Below are 22,961 nucleotides of genomic sequence, written 5' to 3'. Positions count from 1 at the left end.
AGGATGGAATCTTGCCATTTGCAATATCATGGATTATTGTATAATGCTAGAGAATATAAGGCTACCCAAAATAAGCCAGTCATAGAAGAACAAATACCATGTGATTTCACTCATATGTGGAACTTAAGAAACAAAAAACAAATGAGGAGGAAAAAGAAAAAAGGAGACAAAGCAAAAAAATGAGCTTTTAATTTAAGGGAAGAAACTGATGGTTACCAGAAGTGAGGTCGGGGTGGGTGGGTGAAGTAGGCGAAGGGGATTAAGAGAAGGGAATTTATGAGTCCTGAATAATACATGGAGTTATCAAACCACTGTATTGTATACCTGAAATTAAAATAACAATTTATGTTTATTGGAATTAAAAAGCAAATTGTATGGGTGAGACCCCAACCAGGCAAAACTGATAACTGTGGCCCCTGGGCTGACCTGCATTTTGGCTCTGTAGATGGGCAGAGCTCCTGGTGGGGCTTTCTTACCAGGCAAGGTTGCCAGCAGGGGCATGGTGCCACGGTGTCATGGTACCAGTATCCATTGGCTGGTTGCTCTGTGTCGCACCCCCCTTTTTTGTTACTAAGTGACCTTAGGTGGTCTCCCTCTGCCAATTCCTTCAGTTCCCTGTGAGGAAAGACAGGAATGGGCCTCCTGAAGATCACGTCTGAGCATTGGGGAATTTGGATATTTCTAATGGGCTCTTTTCTCCCAAAGGAAGGTCACAGTCCTAGGGAATCCTTTCAGTGTGGTGCTATGCTGGCCTGGGAAAGGGGTGATAGTCATCGTGAAACCACTCCTCTTTACCTTCTGATGTGACTTTCTTAATTTTTGTGGTCTAAGTTTTGTGTTGACCTCATCTCCCAAGTTCTGGGATTTTCAGAAAGGTATTCTTGTGTGTTGATAGTTGCTAATGCCTGTTTTTGTGTGGGGGTCTAGAGTCTGGGCTCTCCTGTTCTTCCTTCCATCTTCCTTTTTAATTTTTTTTTTTTTTGAGACAGAATATGCACTTGGCAAGCAGGCATGGGAGGGGCAGAAGGAGAAGGAGAGAGAGAATCTTAAGCAGGCTCCATTCCCAGTGTGGAGCCTGATGCAGGGTTGGATCTCACGACTGTGAGGTCATGACCTAAGCCGAAATCAAGACTCAGTCAACTGACTAAGCCGCCCAGGTGCCTCATCCTATTCTTCCATCTTCTTTATCTATTTTTTAATGTTTATTTATTTATTTTGGGGGAGAGAGAGAGACTTAGCACATGAGTGGGAGAGGGGCAGAAAGAGAGGAGAGAGAGAGAATCCCAAGCAGGCTCCACACTGTCACTGTTAAGCTTGATGCGGGGCTTGAACTCACAAACTGCGAGATCATGACCTGAGCCAAAACCAAGAGTCAGATGCTTAAGCGACTGAACCACCCAGGTGCCCCTTAGATTGTTTTTTTATATTTATTTTTGAGAGAAAGAGAGCGAGCCTGAGCACGAGTGGGGGAGGGGCAGAGAGAGAAGGCGGCAGAGCATCTGAAGTGGGCTTTGTGCTGACAGCAGAGAGCCCGATGGGGACTTGAACTCCCCAACCATAAGATTATGACCTGAGCTGAACCTGAATGCTTAACTGATTGAGCTGCCCAGGAGCCCCATATTCTTCCTTTTTCCTGATATGACTTCTATAATCTCTTTATGTCTTTCTCTTTTTCCTTCTGGGATTTTCATAATGCATGTGTTGGTCTTCTCAAAGGTGTCCTACTGGTTCCTGAGTAACATTTCACCTTTTTAAAAAAAATGTTCATTTATTACAGGGGAGGGGTAGAGAGAGAGGGACAGAGGATCCAAAGTGGGCTCTGTACTGACAGCAGCGAGCCTGGTGCGGGGCTCAAACTCAAGAATGGCGAGATTATGACCTGAGCCAAAGTCGGATACTTAACTGAGTCCACCAGGTGCCCTACATTTCACTTTTTAAAAACTTTTTCTTTCTGTTCTTTGGACTGTATATAGGTTTATGCTGCTTTCTGAAACTTTTCGTTTTACCACTTTGCTTTGATGAAGACCTACATTAGTAGAGTAACGGCTTTTTTTCATAAAAGTGAAAACCCTTTTTGGATTTCTTTCAGTTAGCAAAACCAGGTACCAACTAACAGAGGTCTTTCGTAAAAGTAAGGTGGTGTAATGTAGACTTTTGAAAGGCATGGGATACTTTTTGCTTTATACCATTTTGGCTTTTAAAAGGTTTCAAAGGCTCTCTCTCAAAAATAAATAAACAATAAAAGATTTAAAAAAAAGGTGGGGGGTGCCCGTGTATGGCTCAGTTGGTTAAGCGTAGGACTTTGGCTCAGGTCATGATTTCACGGTTTGTGAGTTCGAGCCCCGTGTCTCAACTGTGCTGACAGCTCAGAGCCTGGAGCCTGTTTCGGATTCTGTGTCTCCCTCTCTCTCTGCCCCTCCCCTGTTCGTGCTCTGTGTCTGTCTCAAAAGTAAATAAACATTAAAAAAAATTTAAAGGTTAAAGGAATGCTCTACTTTTTGGATAGTGGGGGAAACCTGTGTTTTGACTTACTCTGTCTTTCAGTAAGCTGATTTTTCTTGCCCAAATCTGCTGTTGATCCCTTTAGTGCATTTTTTAGTTTTAGTTAATATTTAGATCCCTTTAGTTAGAATTTTTAGCCATTCCCCAGATTCGTTTTTTGTTCCCTTTTTTACTTTCTGTTTCTTCTTGATATTTTCATTTATTTATAAATTGTTTTTCAGGTTTCCTTTAGTTCTTTGTGGTTTCTTTGACTTCTTTGAGTGCGTTTCGTGTGGTACATTTAATATGTGTTAAGCCCTTTATCTGGACTTCTCAGGGATAGCTTCTATTGTTTTGTTTTGTTTTTTTTCATGTCAATGACTCATGCCTTCTGGTTTCTTTGTATATCTTATGATTTTGTTGTTGTATACTGGACATTGGATATTATAATGTGGTAACCCTGGGAACTGGATTCTATCCCTCACCACAGGTTTGCTGTTTTTCATACTGAGGGCTGCAGTCTATGTTTTTAGTGACTTTAACAGACTATTTTTGAAAAGATCATGTTCCATGTCATATGTGCTCACTGAAGTCTTTCTTCTTTTACTTGTGTTCAGGTAGTATTTTGTCAGGGAATTCCCTGAAAGCCAAGAACTAAAAATAAAAAATAAAATAAAGAAAAAGCCACTTCCTCCAGTCTTTGCATACTTCCTTTGTGTTGGGGCACTCATTCAGCAATGAACCGGGCTTTTTACAGCTCTGACAGCCTGGAGAGTAGAGGTGAAAGCTTAGGTCTTCTCCCGTCTTTCGTGCATGTGTCCCAGCCTGAACATGTCCATGGGTTTCTAGAGTGCTCTCGTTTCCCAAGGAGCCTCTCTCCTCAGCTCTTTCTCCTGGGCTTTAAGCTGACTATAATCTTTTGCTTCATATGACTGAAGACTTTTAGTTTATTTTACAATATCTTAGCAACGCTGCTTTTTTAAATCCCTGAATGAGTTCCAAGTTAGGTGAAAAAGAGATGTGTGCCGTGTGTCGGTTCTTCATGTAGCTGCCAGACAGATTAGAAGGGACATGCAGTCGTTTGTCAATGATGTCTCTCCTCCTTCTGGATCCAGGGAAAGGGGGTCCCATACTTGGGGCCAGGACTGCTATCCACAGGAGTGCTGCCAAGATGGGGAGGAGTGGAGTGAGTGTGGGTGAAAATGCCACAGAGTTTTTAAGTTGGCTTTTTCTTGATTCAGCGTTCTCATGGTGATTGTAAACCTTTACTGTATTCTAGCATACTGCGAAAGTTGGTTGGGAGAGTTTTTGCTTGTTTGTTCATGTTTCTGTGAAGGGACTGGGATTTGCAGTTGCCTACTCTGCCATTTTACTGACATCATTGGACCATCTGTCTTTGCTGTTCGTTCCTCCACATCCATCTTTTTGCCTTTTGGGGCAAGTTTCTTCTCTTCTTCCTGACCCTCTCCTCCCCCCAGTTCTGTTTAGGAAGATTGATTTTATTTCTAGTCTTTACTTATTTTGTAGTTACTGACATTTTAATTTATTTTTATTTTTAATTTTTTTTTTAAGTTTATTTCCAGAGAGAGAGAGTGAGCATGAGTGGACGAGGGGCAGAGAGAGAGGGAGAAAGACAATCCCAAGCAGGCTCTGTCCTGTCAGTGTGGAGCCCAACATGGGGCTCGATCCCAGGAATCGTGAGATCATGACCTGAGCTGAAATCAAGAGTCAGACATTTAACCGACTGAGCCACCCAGGCGCCCCTGTAGTTGCTGTCATTTTAAAGTTTTATATTCTCCCTTATGGTTTGGATGTTTAGAAATCTTGTGTGTTTTTTTCCCATTGCGTGGAAAGTGAAAATTGATGAGATATCTGACGATCTATTTATGCTTTACTGCTAAGCCACCAGTTTTCTGACCTAAGGGAGAGCATGCGCTCATTCTCTGTCTCAGTCTTGAGTGCCAGAGAGGGCCCTCTGCGCTTTCTTGCCCTGTTCCTGTCTACACTGGTTAGCTGCCGTGTGCTCGGGGAGACTTCACACACTGCACAGGTTCATCTCTCTCCGTTCTCCTGGTTTATCTGTCTCTGTTCTCCTGCTCTTGCCCGAGCTGTTGGTGCATTGACCCTGTCTATATACCTGGGGAGGGGGGTGGGTATTGACTCTCTGTTACAAGGTTTTCATTGAAATTTTAGTTCATAAACTCTAGTCCATATGCGGTCTTCATGGTTTGGCTGGTTTCTGCTTAACCCTGTCTAATGCAGGTTCTTTATCCTCCTGCATCTTTACCAGGCTTTATGAGTCTGAGCACGTCCATGAGTCTCTTCTGTCGCATGAATGTCTTGTCACTTTCTACAACTTAGTTCATTTAGGTTTTTTCTCACCCTTAATCCTTTTTTTAAAGTATGATTTTGTAGTGAATCTGCCTTATTTTGACTGGTGTGAGAATAATCATTATCCTGCGAACTTCTACTTAAGACCAGAATGTTTTTTTTTTAATACCTCAGTGATCCTGCTTTCAAAAATAGAGACTATGTCTTCATATTTTATTTTTATAATATTAGCTATAATGATAGGTAACATTAAGTACTTACTGAGTACCAGGCGTCTTGGTGAACACTTTCTGTGCATTATCTCATTTGATCCTCACAAACTTGAGAATAAGCATTATTATTTCATTCCCATTTTCCTGATGTGAGAATATATGGGTTGCTCAATATTGTACAGCTAGCTAGTGACACTTTTGAACTCAGGGCTGTGTGTCTCTGGAGCAGAGTTTGTAAACGTAATATAAATGTGAGAAGAGAGTTGTATGTGAAAAAAGTCACAAAGCAAGTGGCATGATGAATGACAGTGAACATTCAGCCTAAATACTGGGGAACAAATGAAGAGCAATTAATTCTGTGGCAAAGTCTTCTGGAGACTACACGCCTCCTTTAAAGGGTTTGGTCACTTTTCCGTTCCAGCTGGTTGTTGCTCATATGAGAATATGGGTCCGATATTTCAGATTTTCTGATTTTTCAAAGAAGTCAAAATGTGTATTTTTCCTATGAAACCACCCCATTTCTAAATTTGAGCTGCTGGTTTAAAAAGAAGTAAAATCCAATGTACAGACACACATAATTCTGAACTGACATGTGTCTGCAGGCCCGGACTATTCTCTGGGAAGTCAGTTTCCAGTCTGTGTAATAAAGCCTGAGCCCTGTCTAACCACTTGGGCATGCTGTCTCTCAGTGCCTGCCTTACTGCCTTCCTTTCACATATGTGCTAAATAAGGAGGTGAAGACCTACTCATGAATGAATGTATTTTATTTCTTTCTGTTATGCAGTTGTGCTAGTTTAGATTTAAGTTACAAAGACAATTCTTAGAAACGTAGTTTTTGAAAAATCCTGAATTCTTCATTTTGTCTTCCGTAAGCAATAGATTTCCATTAAAAGGCCTATCTTACAGCGAGTTAACGTGAGGGTTCAAGTATTACTGAATGCCTCGTTTATTTGTCATTAATCACAACTCTCCCTCTCTTCTGCCCTTTTTTTTTTTTTGACATAGCTTTCGCTTTCAGAAGAACAGAATGAAGTAACGAAAAACGGCTGTGAATCTAAAGAGCTGGTCTACCTCGTGCACATTGCTTGTCAGGTAATTTTGTGGATGTGGAGGCTCCTTTTAGTGCATTTCTTCAATGGCTAATAGAATTCACAGAAAGATACCTGTGTGATACTGAAGTGGAATTGGACACTGCATGACTATTGTTAAGAAAATAAATGGTATCCTTTAAAAAGATAAATGTGTTCATACAATATTACATGGAGGGCACAGTTTAGTATTGTAGCTTGCATATCTTCTATCTGCATCTTTAGAAAGTTTTTAAGGTTTTAGACGTTTGTGGATGAATACCAGTGACAATGGCAACACAAATGTTTTGTTTTATTCTTTGTCCCCGTCATATTGGCAGTTCTGCATGTACTCAGGGTTGAAACAATTAATAGAATCAGTCTTACAGATACTTAATTTACAGACATAATTGAAAGCTCTTCTTGTAAGAGTAAAGGAAATACATCGTTTATTGACAATTAGATTAAATGAATCAGCTACTGGTCCCCTATCACAGTAAAAGAGCAGATGAAGTTCTGCCTGAGATGCTCACTTTTCTAACCAAGACAGTACATTTCACTATAGTGTTTGTAGTGTATGTGGTGTATATAGGGGTGTGTGTGTTTTAGAAGGGCACTGTTTCTTGACTCTTAGTGTTGAAACTTTTGTGACGGGGATGCCTGGGTGACTCAGTCAAGTGTCTGACTCTGCTCGGATCATGATCTCATGGTTCATGAGTTTGAGTCCCACATCAGGCTCTGTGCTGACAGCTCAGAGCCTGGAGCCTGCTTTGGATTCTGTGTCTCCTTCTCTCTCTGCCCCTCCCCCATTCTCACACTGTGTGTGTGTGTCTCTCAAAATAAATGAACATTCCAATTTTTTTTAATTTAAAAAATAAAACTGTTGTGAGTGTAATTACTGTGACTTCTCTTAATGAGATTTAAAAAGGGTCATTGTAGCATTATTTCCTCCGTCAACTAAGTAGTTTAGTTCCTGTTAATTTACTTTACATTCATTAAGCCTTATGTCTAGTTTTAAGTTCATAATTGTAAAGTAAGTGTTTTTGAGGGAGGCTTTCTTTTGTGCAAAGTTTTTAGTTTTCTTTGGGAAAGAGCTAGATAAGGGCATTTATGGTTTTTTTTTCCTCAAAAAGTGTTATTCCTTCACCTGAAGTTAAAAATTATATGATCTTGAAAAATCTAATGCTTATCTCATATGGGAAATCCCTGACTTCTTAGTCTTCGTGACTTTAAGGAGAACCTTTCAGAATTTAGTGCTTTATTTATAGATGTAAGAATATGAGATTGGAAATTGACTTTAGCTTGTACAGAAATAAGATGGCCAAAGTTTCATATTGTTTAAATATGTTTTATTGTGTGTCATCTTGGTTCCTTTGAGGAAGAGGGCAGCTCTGAATCACTGTTTTGTGTCATGTTTCAAAAAATGCTTCTATTTCATGACTTAATTTTTAAGTGAAAGTTTCACATGTTCTATGGTGAACCATTACTCACACATTAGTGTAAATCATATCCTCTTTATCTAGAGTACATGATTGGCATGTCAATAATGAATTTATTAATCCCTCTATGACCTAACATCTTTTAGCATCTTTCCTTCTCACCATTAATTTTCGTATTTTCTGACAATGCAAATAGTTTTCTCATAAGCAAATCAAAATGTTATAAATACTGGTACCATATTTTTAAGTGAACTTGAAAAGGTAAGCATGGTATTTTGGAACCATATGCCAGAGTGTATAATTGTCACTTGATTATGCTTAGTGAATTAGTTACCTAGCTCCTTAGACTATTTCCTGGTTGCAAGTATCTTGTCAAGCTGCTTAAAAAATTCAGACTACTTGGTACGCTATTCATTACATCAAAGTAGTAATTTACTGCAATATAATAATGCCATTGTACCTCTCTGTAGCACTGAAAGTAATCATTGATGCACACCCCCTCCCCTCCCGGCTTACTTTCTGTATTCTTGCCATATGTGTTGGCCATAAATCATATTAAATTAGAATCATATATATTTTTTAATAACTAAAATTATAAAGACTCATAATCAAACCCTCTCATTTTTGCCAGTGAGGGAATTGAAGCCCAAATTACTGATGTGGCTTTCCTAAGTTCTGTAAAATCTTAGCACTAACTTCTAGGGACTTCAGTTTCCTGATGATCAGTTTTTCCTGCATGTCAGTGGAATTTACAATCTAGAACAGACTTAAGAGATTGCCTAGTCTTCAGATAGGATATGATCACCATTACATGCTGATGTAATCTGTATGAGAAACCACTTTTTCACATATTGCATATTTTTGCTAATTTCTAATTTTTAATTAAAGTAAACTTGGAATTCTTTTTATTTAACCAAAGTATTTGTCTTTCATCTGAACCCACTCTTCTCCTGTTCTTTTATCCTAGAAAATGGCCAATTTTCTGTGAAAATTCTGAAAAAACTGGATTTTTTTTCAGCTTTTTGGAGGTTAAATAACACTGATTCTCTTAGGTCTTATCTTTGAAACTTTAATTGTGCTTTCATCTCTGCCTTTCAAGTTTTTATTTCTTGTTAAATTGTGAATTCAGAAATGTAAACCATGTCTTTCATACTGAATTGATCCAAATTCAGTAGGCATTTTGATTATCTATGTGTTTATATAAGTACACAGATACTGCGACATACAGTACAACATTTAATTCTTATAACAACTGTGTGAGGTAAATAGTCTGTGTTTCATTTTACACATGATGAAGACTCAGGAATGTTAATAACTTCCCCAGGGCCATAAAATTAAAGAGAAAGACCAGGATTTGAACCTCAGTCTAGTGTTTTTGTTTGTTTGTTTGTTTTACTGTTGTTGTCTAATATGATTTATACTCGGTTAGCTACTCTGAAATCTGCAAGCATTTTTTTTTTTATTTTTTTTTTCAACGTTTATTTATTTTTGGGGGGACAGAGAGAGACAGAGCATGAACGGGGGAGGGGCAGAGAGAGAGGGAGACACAGAATCGGAAACAGGCTCCAGGCTCTGAGCCATCAGCCCAGAGCCTGACGCGGGGCTCGAACTCACGGACCGCGAGATCGTGACCTGGCTGAAGTCGGATGCTTAACCGACTGCGCCACCCAGGCGCTCCTGAAATCTGCAAGCATTTTGTAAATGGTAGTAAATAATTACAGAAATGCACTGAGAGTGACAGTCAAGTTTCTTTGTATGACTTCAGTGGAGAGAGTTCGTATGTACATATTTTAGGACATATATATGTGTCTTTTTTTTTCTCACTTAGAAGCGTGGATTTATGGGTTTTTAGGATAAAAATACTTTTAGAAATTTTGGAAAATATGGGAAATTGAGAAAAAAGAATAAAATTGCCGTAACACTACTACCCTGATATAGTCTCTGCTTACACTTTTGTATATTCTTGCTTTGTTTTCCATAGTTGTATTTTAGGATTGGATACAGAAATATATATACAGTTTTATGTAATTATTTATAAAGCATTCCTCCGTTGGTTATAATCTCCCTGTAAACATTCATTAATTAATATACTGAAGTATAGTTGACATACAGTGTTATATTGTTTTAGGTGTACCAACATAGTGATTTGACATTTACATGTGGTACAAATGTTCACCATGATACGTATACTTACCATCTGTTACCATACATAGTTATTACAATATTATTGACTCTGTTCTTTATGATGTACTTTACATCCCTCTTAGTTATTTTATAACTGGAATTTTATATCTCTTAATCCCCTTCACCTATTTCATACATCCCCCACCCTTCTCCCCTCTGGCAGCCAGTTTGTGCTTTGTATTTATGAGTTTGTTTCTGTTTTGTTGTTTGTTCATTTGTTTTGTTTTTTAGAGTCCACATATAAATTAAATGATAAGGTGTTTGTCTTCCTGTGTCTGACTTATTCCAGTTAGCATGACCCCCTCAACGTCTGTCTGTGTTGTCACAAATGACAAGATCCCATTCTTTTTTTAATGGCTGAGTAATATTCCATGTACCTATATTCCATAACTTCTTTATTCATTCACCTTTCAGTTGACACTTAGGTTGTTTCCTTATCACATCTATAGTAAATGATGCTGCAGTGAACACAGTAGTGCATACATTATCTCTTTGAATGAGTGTTTTGTGTTTTTTTGGGGGGTAAATAGCCCGAAGAGGAATTGCTGCATCATAGGGTATTTCTGTTTTTAAATTTTTGAGGAACCTCTACACTAGTTTTTTTTAGTGTTTGCGCCAATTTACATGCCCACCAACAGTACATAAGGGTTTCCTTTTCTCTATATCCTTGTGCCAACAATTGTTATTTCTTGTCTTTCTGATACTATCCCTTCTGACAGGTGGGAGTAACATCTCATTGTGGTTTTGAGTTGCATTTTCCTGTGATTAGCAATGTTGAACATTTTTTCATATGTCTCATGATCATCCGTATGGTCATTTTCTTCCATTTTCTTTGGAAAAATGTCTCTTCAGGTCTTGTGCCCATTTTTAAAATAAGATTTTTTTCTGTGTGTGTGTGTTCGGTTATTTGAGTTCTTTGTATATATATATCTTATTTGATATATCACTTGTAAATATCTTCTCCCATTTAGGAGGTTGCCTTTTCATTTTGTTGATGGTTTCCTTCTCTGGGAAAAAAAAAAAAGCTTTTTAGTTTGATGTAGTCTCAATTTTTTTATATTTGTTTTTGTTGCCCTTGCTTGAGACAAATCCAAAAAATAATATTGCTAAGACCAATGTCAAAGAGTTTATTGTCTGTGTTTTCTTTGGGAAGCTTTATGGTTTCAGGTCTTACATTTAGGTTTTGAATCCATTAAAAAAATTTTTTGTAACATTTATCTGAGAGAGAGAAAGAGACAGAGCATGAGTGGGGGTGGGGCAGAGAGAGAGGGAGGCAAGAATCTGAAGTAGGGTCCAGGCTCTGAGTGGTCAGCACAGAGCCTGTGGTGGGGCTCGAACTCATGAACTGTGAGATCATGACCTGAGCTGAAGTCAGACACTTAACTTACTGAGCCACCCAGGCGCCCCAGATCTTGAATCTATTTTGAGCTTGTTTTCATATATGTTGTAAGGAAGTGGTTCAGTTTCATTCTTTTGCATGTAGCTCTCCAATTTTCTAAACACCATTTATTGAAGAGACCGTTGTATATTTTGCCTCCTTTGTCATAGGTTAATTGACCATATAAGCATGAGTTTATTTCTGGGCTCTCTACTTTGTTCTGTTGATCTATGTGTCTCTTTTTGTGCCAGTACTATACTGTTTTGATTACTGTAGCTTAAAGGTGTAGTTTGAAATCTAGGAGCATGATACCTCCAGCTTTGTTCTTCTTCCTCAAGATTGTTTTGTCTGGATCTTCTGAGGTTGCATACAAATGTTAGAATTTTTTTGTTCTCGTTCTATGAAAAGTACTGTTGGTGTTTTGATAGGTTTCTAGTTCTATGAAAAGTACTGTTGGTGTTTTGATAGGGATTACATTGAATCTATAGATTGCTTTGAGCAGTATAGACTGTGAAACAATTTTAAATCTAGTCATGAGCATGGTATATCTTTACATTTATTTTTGCCATCTTTTTTTCATTAATGTCTTATAGTTTTCAGAGTATAGGAGTTTCACCTCCTTGGTTAAATTTATTTCTAGGTATTTTATTATTTTTAATGCAATTGCTAGTGAGATTTTTTTCTTAATTTCTCTTTCTGTTTGTTATTAGTATATGGAAATGCAACAGATTTCTTATATTAATATATTAATTATCAAATTCATTATATTATCTAATATTAATTATATTAATTTTGTATCTGCAACTTTACTGAACTCATTCATTAGTTCTGATAGAGTTTTTCTGTGAAGTCTTCAGGGTTTTCTATATATAGTGTCATGTTATCTGCAAATAGTGACAGTTTTTACTTCTTCCTTACCAGTTTACATTCCTTTTACTTCTTTTTCATATCTGATTGTTATAGCAAAGACTTCCAGTACTTTGTTGAATAAAAGTGGTGAGACCTCATCCTTGACATGTTCCTGATCCTAGAGGCAAAGCCTTCAGCTTTTTGTCATTGAGTATGATTCTATCTGTAGTTGTGTTACATATGACCTTTATTATGTTGAGGTATGCTTCCTCTATTACCACTTTGTTGAGAGTTTTTATCATGAGTGGATGTCGAATTTTATCAAATGCTTTTTTTGCATCTATTGAAATGATGTGGTTTTTTTTATTCTTCATTTTGTTAATGTGGTGTATCATTTTGATTGATTTGTGGATATTGAACCATCTCTGCATCCCTGTCAAATCCCACTTGACCATGATGTGTGATCCTTGTACTGTTGAATTTATTCTTCTATTTTGTTGAGGATTTTTATAGTTCCATTCATTAGGGATATTGGTCTGCAGTTTTCTTTCTTTGTAGTGTCTTTGTCTGGTTTTGATATCAGAGTAATGCTAGTTCATAGAATGAATTTGGAAGGAGTCTTTCCTCTTCAGTTATTTGGAATAGATTAAGCATGCTAGGTATTCAGTTTTCTTTACTTTTTTTTTTTCTCCAGTTTCACCTGTGAAGCCATCTGGCCCTAGACTTTTGTTTGTTGGGAGGTTTTTCATTACGGATTGAATTGTATTACTAGTACTTGGTCTGTTCAGATGTTCTTTTTCTTCTTGATCAAGTCCTAGAAGATTTTATGTTTTTAGGGATTTATCTGTTTTTTGTAGGTTGTCTAATTTGTTGATGTGTAATTGTAGTAGTCTAATAACTTTTTGTATATCTGGGATGTGAGTTGTAAGTTCTCTTCATTTCTGATTTTATTTACTTGACTCCCTTCTTTTTTTTTTCCTTGATTAGTCTGGCTAAATATGTTTGTTTTTTTACAGATTTTATTTTTTAAGTAGTCTCTACATCCATTGTGGGGCTCAAACTCACAACTCCAAGATCAAGAGTCACAAGCTCCACTGACTAAGCCAGCCAGGCACCACTGCCTAAAGGTTTATCAACTCTTAGTTTCATTGATCTTTTCTGATGTTTTTTAGTTTTTACTTCATTTATCTGCTCTGATCTTTATTATTTTGTGTCTCCTACTAACTTTGGTTTGTTTCTTCTTCTTTTTCCAATTTCTGTGGGTGTAAGTTTAGATTGTTAGAGATTTTTCTTTTTTCTTGAGGGAGGCCTGTATTGTTCTAACTTTTCCTCTTGGGACTGCTTTTGCTGTTCCCTTAAGATTTTGAACTGTTGTGTTTCCATTTTCATTTTTGTCCAGATACTTTTTTTATTTCTATTTTTATTTCTTTATTGACCAGTTGGTTATTTAGGCTCCAAATGATTGTGTTTTTTCTAGTTTTTGCCTTGTAACTGATTTCTGGTTTCATACTGTTGTTGTGGGAAAAGGTGCTTGATATGATATCAGTCTTTTAAAATTTATTGAGACTTGTCTTGTGGCCTAACATGTGATATGTCAAGGAAAATGTTGCATGTGCACTTGAAAAGAATGTGTATGGGGCGCCTGGGTGGCTCAGTCGGTTGAGCGTCCGACTTCGGCTCAGATCATGATCTCGCGGTCCGTGAGTTCGAGCCCTGCATCAGGCTCTGTGCTGACGGCTCAGAGCCTGGAGCCTGTTTCAGATTCTGTGTCTCCCTCTCTCTCACCCTCCCCCGTTCATGCTCTGTCTCTCTCTGTCTCAAAAATAAATAAACGTTAAAAAGAAAAAAATTTAAAAAAGAAAAAAAAAGAAAAGTGTGTATTATGCTGTTTTGGTAATGTTCTGTACATATATGTATGTCAGGTTTGTCTTAAACACTGTTCCAGGTCACTGTTTCCTTATTGATTTTTCTATCTGGACACTGTATCTACTGATGTAAATGGGGTGTTAAAGTCTCCTACTATTGCTATATTACTGTCTGTTTTTTTTGCTTTTTGTCTGTTAATATTCGCCTTATATATTTAGGGGCTTCTGTGTTGAGTATAGAGATATTTACAATTGTTACATTATCTTGTTGGATTGATGTCTATCATTATGTAATGTTTTTCTTTGTCTCTTCTCATAATCTTTGTCTTAAAGTCTATTTTGTCTGATAGGTGTATTGCTACTCCAGCTTTCTTTTTGCTACATTTGCATAGAGTATTATTTTTCATCTTTTTTACTTTCAGTCGGTATGTATCTTTATGTTTGAAGTGAATCTCTTGTAGGCAGCATATAGATGGGTCTTATATTTTTATCCATTTAAGTTGCCTATTGTCTTTTGACTGGAGCATTTAGCCCATTTACATTTAAAGCAATTATGGGTAGTTTTGTACTCATTGCCATTTTGTTCATTGTTTTCTAATTGTTTTTGTATGTCTTCTCTTCTTGTTCTCTTACTTCATAACTTGATGACTTTATTTAATGTTATGTTTCGATTCCTTTCTATTTATTTTTTATGTATCTAGTATAGATTTTTGCAGTCAGTATGAAGTCATATGTAACACTCTTTGCATATAGTAGTCTGTTTTAAGTTTATGGTCTCTTAGGTTAGAACACATTCTGAACATACTACATTTTTACTCCCCATCCCCATGTTTTTATGTATTTGAATTCATATTTTACAGCTTTTTACTCAATGTGTCCCTTAACTAGTTATTGTAGATATTGTTGATTTTACTACATTTGTCTTTTAATCTTCATACTAGCTTTATGAGTGGTTGATCGACCACCTTTACTACATGTTAGCTTTTACCAGTGAAATTTTTCTTTCATAATTTTCTTACTTTAGGTATGGCCCTTTCTTTTATGCTTAAAAAAATCCTTTTAACTCTCTTAAAATGCCAGTTTAGTGGTGAAAATTTAAAATTTTGCTTGTCTGGGAAACTCTTTATATTTCCTTCAATTCTGAGTGAAAAATTTGCTGGTAGACTGTTCTTGGTTGTAGGTTTTCTCCTTTCAGCAGTTTAAATATATCATGCGTATTCCTTCTGGCCTGAAAACTTGCTGCCGAAAAATCAGCTGATAGTCTTATGGGTAGTCCCTATACTTACTACTGGCTTTTCTCTTGTTGCTCTTAAGATTCTCTTTTTATCTTTAATTTTTGACATTTAAATTATGTGTCTTGGTGTGGTTCTCTTTAATTCAGCTTGTTTGGGGCTCTCTTTACTTCCTGGACCTGGCTGTCTATTTTCTTTCAGATCGAGGAAGTCTTCAGAGGCTCTTTAAGTGGAAGCCTCAAATTTAGAGCCTCTGTGGGAAATAGTCCAGGCCATCTGGTTACAATGACAAGTCATTATATAGTCCGAGTGCTTGTTACAATATTAAAATCTAGTATAACATGGTCCTGGAACAGATACCTGTCAGACAGCTCTCATTTAGCCACATTGGTGTGTCTGAGGAGAATATTAAGCATTTTTAAAGTGATATTCTCTTGAGGCACCTGGATGGTTTCATCGGTTGAGCATTCAACTTCAGCTCAGGTCATGATCTCGCAGTTCATGAGCTCAAGCCCCACATCGGGCTCTGTGCTGACTTCGGATCCTCGTTCTCCCTCTCTCTCTGCCCCTCCTTCACTCGCTCTCCCTCAAAAATAAAATAAACATTAAAAAACAAATAAAGTGTCTCTCTCAGATGCTTGGAAAATAGATCTTTAACGCCCTGTCCAAGCCCCCAACTCCCTGCCTCTCATACTAATCCCGATTTAGAATAAGTTGTCTTGGGGTGCCTAGGTGGCTCAGTCAGTTAAGTGTTTGACTTCAGCTTAGGTCATGATCTCATGGTTCATGGGTCTGAGCCCCGTATCAGGCTCTGTGCTGACACAGATGGTTCTGTGTCTCCCTCTCTCTCTGCCCCTCCCCCACTCATGCTCTGTCTCTTTCTCTCTCTGTCTCAAAACTAAATAAACATTAAAAAAAATTTAGAGTAAGTTGTCTTAACCAATAAGGCATATTGTTTTTCAGCTGTTCCCTCCATTATCGTTTTATTCTGTTCTTTAAGTAAACAAACTGAGAAAATGTATTATGTAGAACAAACAGATTAGCTTGTGTGGATGAAAAAACACTCTTGTGTCATAATATTGAATCTGAATGGTAATACTTTATCTTTTCTGAAAATCATACTAATTTTTCCTCTGTCTATCCCCTACTTTTCAGAAAACAGAATGTGTTTACTTTGAATTTAATAAAAATTAATAGAAATTCTAAAAAATTGTTGTATGTCAGAAGATACTAGAAAAACCTTTACTGTCTTAAGTGTTGAACATTCACTAATTTTAAAAAGCCCAAAATGAGATAAGCACTCACAGTAATTGAACCCCACTATGTGGAATAAATCACTTATGAGTATAATGTCAATGGTAATATGTCTCAGTACCACTCTGTATTCAATTGTTTTATTCTTTAGCAAGTAAGTGAACATCAGCATTTACTTACTTACTTATTTAAGTTTATTTATTTATTTTGAGAGAGAGTATATGTGTGGGAGGGGCAGAGAGGGAGGAGAGAGAGAGAATCCCAAGCAGTCTCTGCACTGTCAGTGCAAGGAGCCCAATGCGGGACTTGAACTCACAAACCTGTGAGATCATGACTTGAAATGAAATCAAGAGTTGGATGCTTAACCGACTGATCCACCCAGGTGCCTCTCAGTTTTTAAGTGTTACTTTTAAAATGGCAAATTTAAACCTAGCTGTTTCAAGAATTTATTCTAACATGTACTCCAATGAAAATCCTTCAGGAGTTTTCTGTTCTGTGAGTATAGGTTTGTTAGTGTAAGAAATTGCTGCTTTATAAAGTACTTAATAAAGTACTTACTATTTTATTGTTTGGTTGTAAGCTTTAGACCAATTAAAATCAATCATTTCATTGTATTTGGAGTATATTAACCATCTTTGTATTTTAACGAGAATTCATCAGTATATAATACTTTATTTTTTCTGAGGATCAACTTTTTCATAAATATTTATAATACTCTGAAGGCTCCTTTATGTCCTGGTAGGTGGGGTAAACAGTTGGTTTTAGGGGAATGCTTTCCTGCCTCAAAATATCTCCTGCTACCCTGCTTGAAATTCCACCATCAGAAATGCATTCCTTGGTATTAAGTATCTCCTCTACTTAGTCCTTTTAAAAAAATGCTGTTACTAAGGGGTGGGGTTGACTATTCACATTTGTAGAGCATCTGTGTATGAACAAAACGTGTAGAGATTGTAAACATCCAAACCTGTAACTCTTCTGTGAAATGTAGATGTTACTATTTTCATTTTATACGTGAGTAAAAATTGCTGATAGGTTTAAGTAACTTATGTAAATTTCTATATCTAGGATAAGGCCCAGCTGAGATTTAAATCAGGTCATTCTCTTTTCACTGAAATTCATCATACCATTAAAGAGAGAATTTGTTCATTCTTTTTCAGTTAACTTTCCCATGGTAAAGGAATTTCCAAGGACATGGGTGAGGACTGTTCTCCGAAAGAACAGCAAATGTATCTAGAATTTGTCTTTTACCAACTCTGTTATTACCAAGCTTTATCTTGTTGGGATGTTGTGATTAGCATTTGTATTTGCATCAAATTGCATCTAGCATTTAACTGCTGGAGTGATGTAAAATGTGATTTGAAACATGTTGCCTTCGTGGTTAACACTCCAATAGATTTTCACTGTGTTTAAAACTGAGCCCAAACTGCTAATCAAGGACTGTGAGGGCCCCACCTGACCAGGACCTTGCTACCTCTTTCATATCATCTCATGACAGTGTGCCCATTCCTGTGTTCTGGTTATGCTAGCTTTCATTCCATTTTTTATTTCTTTTCTGTTCTTTACTTTTATTTTACTTTTTAAAAGTTTTGATTTATTTTAGACAGTGAGGGAGAGAGAGGAAGAGGGAGAGAGAGAGAAAGAGAGAGAGAGTGAATATGAGTGGGAGAGGGGCAGAGAGAGAGACAGAGAATCCTAAGCCCAACATGGGGCTTGAACCCACAAACCTGAGCTGAAATCAAGAGTCGGATGCTTAATCAGCTGAGCCACCCAGGTGCCCCATAAGGAGTTTTTTGTGTTGTTTTTGTGTTGATATATTTATAAAAGAAGTGAATTTCTAAGTTATTCTGATCATTTGTAGTTGAACCTTGAACAACATTGGTTTGAGTAGCATGGTTCCACTTATACATAGATGTTTTCCGCTAAATAGAGTACATTACTGTAAATGTATTTCTCTTCTTTATGATTTTCTTAATAATACATTTTTTCTCTATCTTACTTTATTGTAAGAATAGTACATAATATAACATGAAAGTATGTTTGTTGCCTGTTTATATTATTGGCAAGGTTTCCAGTCAAGAGTAAGCTATTAGCAGTTATGTTTTGGAGAAGCAAACTTATATGTGGATTTTCGACTGTGAAGGGGAATCAGTGCCCCTTCTCATGTTGTTCAAGGGTCAGTTGTACTTTATTTACTTTTAGAAATTGGATGAATTTCTGCCAGAACGGTAGGTATTTTACTATTTTTAGAATTTTCTCACTGAATCTAAGTTTCAGATGATTTGCAAATTAAGGTTTTCATTTGGTGAATGACATTCTGTATAAAAGGACAGATTTTTTGCTGGCACAAGAACATTTTTAAAAAAATTGAAAGAAATCAGTTCACTGATATATGGGGAAATGAATTTTGAAATCCAGTCCCTCACCATTTTTAGGCTCATTTGCATTTATGTGGTTGGTTGATATTTATTTCCTTGAGTAAGACTGTTTGGATGGAAGAAAACATGATTTATTTTTAACAGTTAATATAGTTGATTTTTTAGATTAGTTTTAGGTTCACAGCAAACTTGAGTAGAAAGTATGAGGTTCCTGCATATGTTTTATCCCCACACATGCCCGACTCCACTATGGATGTCTTTCCCCAACATGATACATTTGTGACAGTGATGAACCTACACTGACATAGCTTTGTCAGCAAGGGTTCAGTCATGGTGTTGTATGTTCTGTGGGTTTGGACAAATTTATAATTATATGTACCCACCATTAAGGTATCATACAGAATTATTTCACTGCCCTAAAAATTCTGTGCTCTGTTTATTTCTCACTTCTCCCTAACCAGTGGCAACCACAGATATTTTTACTGTCTCTGTAGTTTTGCCTTTTTCAAAATGTCATATAGTTCGAGTTATACAGTACATAGACTTTTCAGCTTGGCTTCTTTCACTTAGTAGTGTGCATTTAAATTTCCTCCATGTCTTCTAATGGCTTGATAGTTTCTTTCTTTCTTATTTTTTTTTTTTTAGTGCTGATTAATACTGAATTTTCTGGATGTATCACAGTTTATATATACACTCACCAGCTGAAGGATATCTTGATTGCTTCCAAGTTTCAGCATTTAAAATTTTTTTTTTTTTTTTTTTTTTTTTGAGAGACAGACACAGAGCTCAAGCAGGGGAGGGGCAGAGAGAGAGGGAGACACAGAATCTGAAGCAGGCTCCAGGTTCTGAGCTCAGCACAGAGCTTGATGCGGGGCTCAAACTCACAAATCATGAGATGACGATGTGAGCCAAAGTGGTACCCTTAACCGACTGAGCCACCCAGGCACCCCTAAGTTTCAGCATTTCTGAATAAAGCTGCTATGAACATGCATGTACAGGCTTTTGTGTGGACATAACTTTTTAGCTCATTTGGATGAACACCAAGGAGTCTAATTGCTGGAACCTGTGGTAAGGTATCTTTAGTTTTATCAGAAACTGACAAGTTGTCTTCCAAAGTGTGTTTACCATTTTGTATTCCTACTAGCAATGGAAGACATATCCTATTATTTCACATCTTTGTCAGCATTTTGTTCTGGGTTTTTGCCATTCTAATAGGTGTGTGGTGTTATCTCGTTTTAATTTGCATTTCCTTGATGATGTATTATGTGGAGCATTTTTTCATATACTTATCTATTATTTGCATATCTTTTTGGTGAGGTGTCTGCTTAGGTCTTTGGACTTTTTAAATCAGCTGTTTGTTTTCTTATTGTTGATTTTTAAGAGTTCTTTATACATTTTGGATAACAGTCTTTTATCAGATAAATCTTTTGCCAGTATTTTCACCCAAGTCTACTACTTGTCTTTTCATTTTATTGATAGTGTCTTGACACAGCAGAAAATTTTAATTTCAGTGAAGTCCAGCTCATCAGTTCTTTCATGGATAGTGACTCTAATGTATCTAAAAAAGTTTATCACCAAACCCAAGATGATTTGTATTTTCTCCTGTGTTACCTTCTATGAGTTTTATCATTTTGCATTTTACATTAAGGTCTGTGATCCATTTTGAGTAATTTTTTGAAAGCTGTAAGGTCTGTATCTAGATTTATATTTTTGACTGTGGATTTTGCCAATTCTTCCAGCACTATTTGTTGAAAAGAATTTTTTTTTAATTCCCTGTATTGACTTTTCTCTTTTGTCAAAGATCAATTGACAGTATTTATGTGGGTCTGTTTCTGGGCTCTCTGTTCTGTTTAATTGATGTATTTGTTAATTTTTTTTTTGCCAATACCACACTGTATTGATGATTATAGCTTTATGGTATGTCTTTAAGTCGCTTGGTGTCAGTCTCCCAACTTTGTTCTTCTCCTTTAATATTGTGTTAGCTGTTCTAATCTTTTACCTCTCTCTATAACTTTAAAATAAAAAATAACTTGCTTTGGTTTTGATTGGCATAGCATTGTGAATCTATAGATCAAGTTTGGAAGAATTGATACCTTGACCATATATTGACCCTTCTATCCAGGAACATGGTATATCTCTCAAATTTTTTTAGTTGTTTACCTTTACCAGAATATTGTAGGTTTCCTCATACAGATCTTGTACATAGTTAAAAAAATTCTTTTAATGTTTATTTTTCAGAGAGAGAGAGAGAGAGAGAGAGAAAGAGAGAGAGAGAGAGACTTTTGAGTGGGGGAGAGACAGAGAGAGAGGGAGACACAGTATCTGAAGCAGGCTCTAGGCTCTGAGTTGTCAGCACAGAGCCTGATGCAGGGCTTGAATTCATGAACCATGAGGTCATGACCTGAGCTGAAGTTGGATGCTCAACTGACTGAGGCACCCAGGCACCCCCATGTTTTTTTAGATTTGTATTTAATTCTTTCTTTTTTGGGGGGATGTGCTGATATAAATACTATTGTGCTTTTAATTTCAAATTGAACTTAATCATTGTTGGTCCATTGGAAAGCAATTGGCTTTTGTATATTAACTTTGTATTCTGCTATTTTGGTCATTAAATTTAATCATTCATGATTAAAAATTCTCAGTAAACTAAGATTAGTGGGAAATGTCCTCAACTTGATAAAGAGTATCTATAAAAAATCTATAACTGTAATAGTGAGAAACTCATTCTGTAAATAAGATCAGGAACAAGGTAAGGACGTCCCCTCTTTCCACTGCTTTTCAACACTGTGCTGGAATTCCTAGCTAATGCCATTAAGGCAAGAAAAGGAAATAAAAGATATACAAATGGGAAAGGAAGAAATTAAACAGCCTTTGTACACAGATGACATGATCATCTAGGTAAACAGTATAAAAGAATTGTCTAAAAATCTCCTGCAACTACCAAATGTAAGACACAAAACAATATATTTTTAAATGCCTCTTTAAAAAACATATTTTAAATACATAAAACCTTGGATTGTGAGTAACTTGTTCTGCAAGTGTTCTGCAAGACGAGCAAACGTTTCTAATAAATTTTAACTTGATAAACAAGCAGTTTCTTGCAATACAAGTAGTACATGATGCCAAATGTCACGTGATCAAACTGAGTCAGTGGTTCTTGAAATTCTCTTTGATGTGCAAGTGCTTTGGATTACAAGCATGTTTCTGGAATGAATTCTGCTCACAAACCAAGGTTTTACTATACTTCTATAGGAAGAAGTCTTAAGTAAGAAGGACCTGCTAACTTCTTTTCCACTTTTTTTAAACAAAAAATTAGTATTTTAGTGTATTAATCCACTTAATATATCACTTCAGAATGAATTCAAGGAAATTTCTTTCCTTTTTAAAAAAAATTTTAAGTTTTATTTAAATCCAAGTCAGTTAACATACAGTACAATAATGATTTCAGTAGAATCCAGTGACCTATCACCCACATACAACACCCCAGTGCTCATCCCAACAGATGCCCTCCCCAATGCCTATCACCCATGCAGTCCATCCCCCCACCCAAAACGCATCCAGCAACCCTCAGTATGCTCTCTGTATTTAAGAATCTCTTATGGTTTGCCTTCCTTTCTCTTTTTATCTTATTTTTCCTTCCTCTCCCCTATGTTCATCTGTTGAGTTTCTCAAATTCCACATATGAATAAAGTGATGTGATATTTGTCTTTCTCTGACTGACTTACTTCATTTAGCATAATACCCTCTAGTTGCATCCACATTGTTGGCACCTGGCATGATTTCATTCTTTTTGATCACCGAGTAATATTCCTGTGTGTGTGTGTGTGTGTGTGTGTGTGTGTGTGTGTGTGTATCACATCTTCTTTATCCATTCATCAGTTGATGGACATTTGGGCTCTTCCCATAATTTGGCTACTGTTGATAGTGCTGCTGTAAATATTGGGGTGCATGGGCTCCTTTGAATCAGCATTTTTGTATCCTTTGGAAAAATACCTAGTAGTGAAATTGCTGGGTTACAGGGTAGTTCTATTTTTAATTTTTTGAGAGACCAAGGAAATTTCTTGACTAACAAACTATTTGAGTAAAAGTGTTAAGCTTTCAAAGGGCTAATAGTTACATGAAATACTTTGGCTAGACATTCAGTGTAATAGGGTTTGATAAGTTTGATAAGCGATAATTATAGGAGTATACACTATATTTTAGTAGAAAAATTGTCAAAGATGTAAATAGATAATTCCTAAAAGAATAAAGATATCATTTTCACCTTTTGGAAAATTTAAATGCTTTTATAAAT

The 22,961-nt window shown here is 36.5% G+C and overlaps 1 protein-coding gene across 6 annotated transcripts in view; it reads left to right on the top strand.

The window, feature by feature from the left end:
• The window catches only part of ARHGAP32 (Rho GTPase activating protein 32), a 300,846-nt gene that overhangs the window by 177,718 nt on the left and 100,167 nt on the right, over positions 1 to 22,961 (top strand). For all 6 annotated transcript variants that reach the window (XM_047878217.1, XM_047878214.1, XM_047878218.1 and 3 more), the window contains one exon: positions 6,030 to 6,116. In XM_047878217.1, the coding sequence (XP_047734173.1) occupies positions 6,030 to 6,116 (87 nt within the window). The remainder of the gene's footprint in view (positions 1 to 6,029; positions 6,117 to 22,961) is intronic.

This window comes from Prionailurus viverrinus, chromosome D1 (assembly GCF_022837055.1).
Source record: "Prionailurus viverrinus isolate Anna chromosome D1, UM_Priviv_1.0, whole genome shotgun sequence".
Taxonomy (NCBI): domain Eukaryota; kingdom Metazoa; phylum Chordata; class Mammalia; order Carnivora; family Felidae; genus Prionailurus; species Prionailurus viverrinus.
The sequence above is the reverse complement of the archived record's forward strand: the minus strand, read 5'-3'. Positions and strand labels throughout refer to the sequence as shown.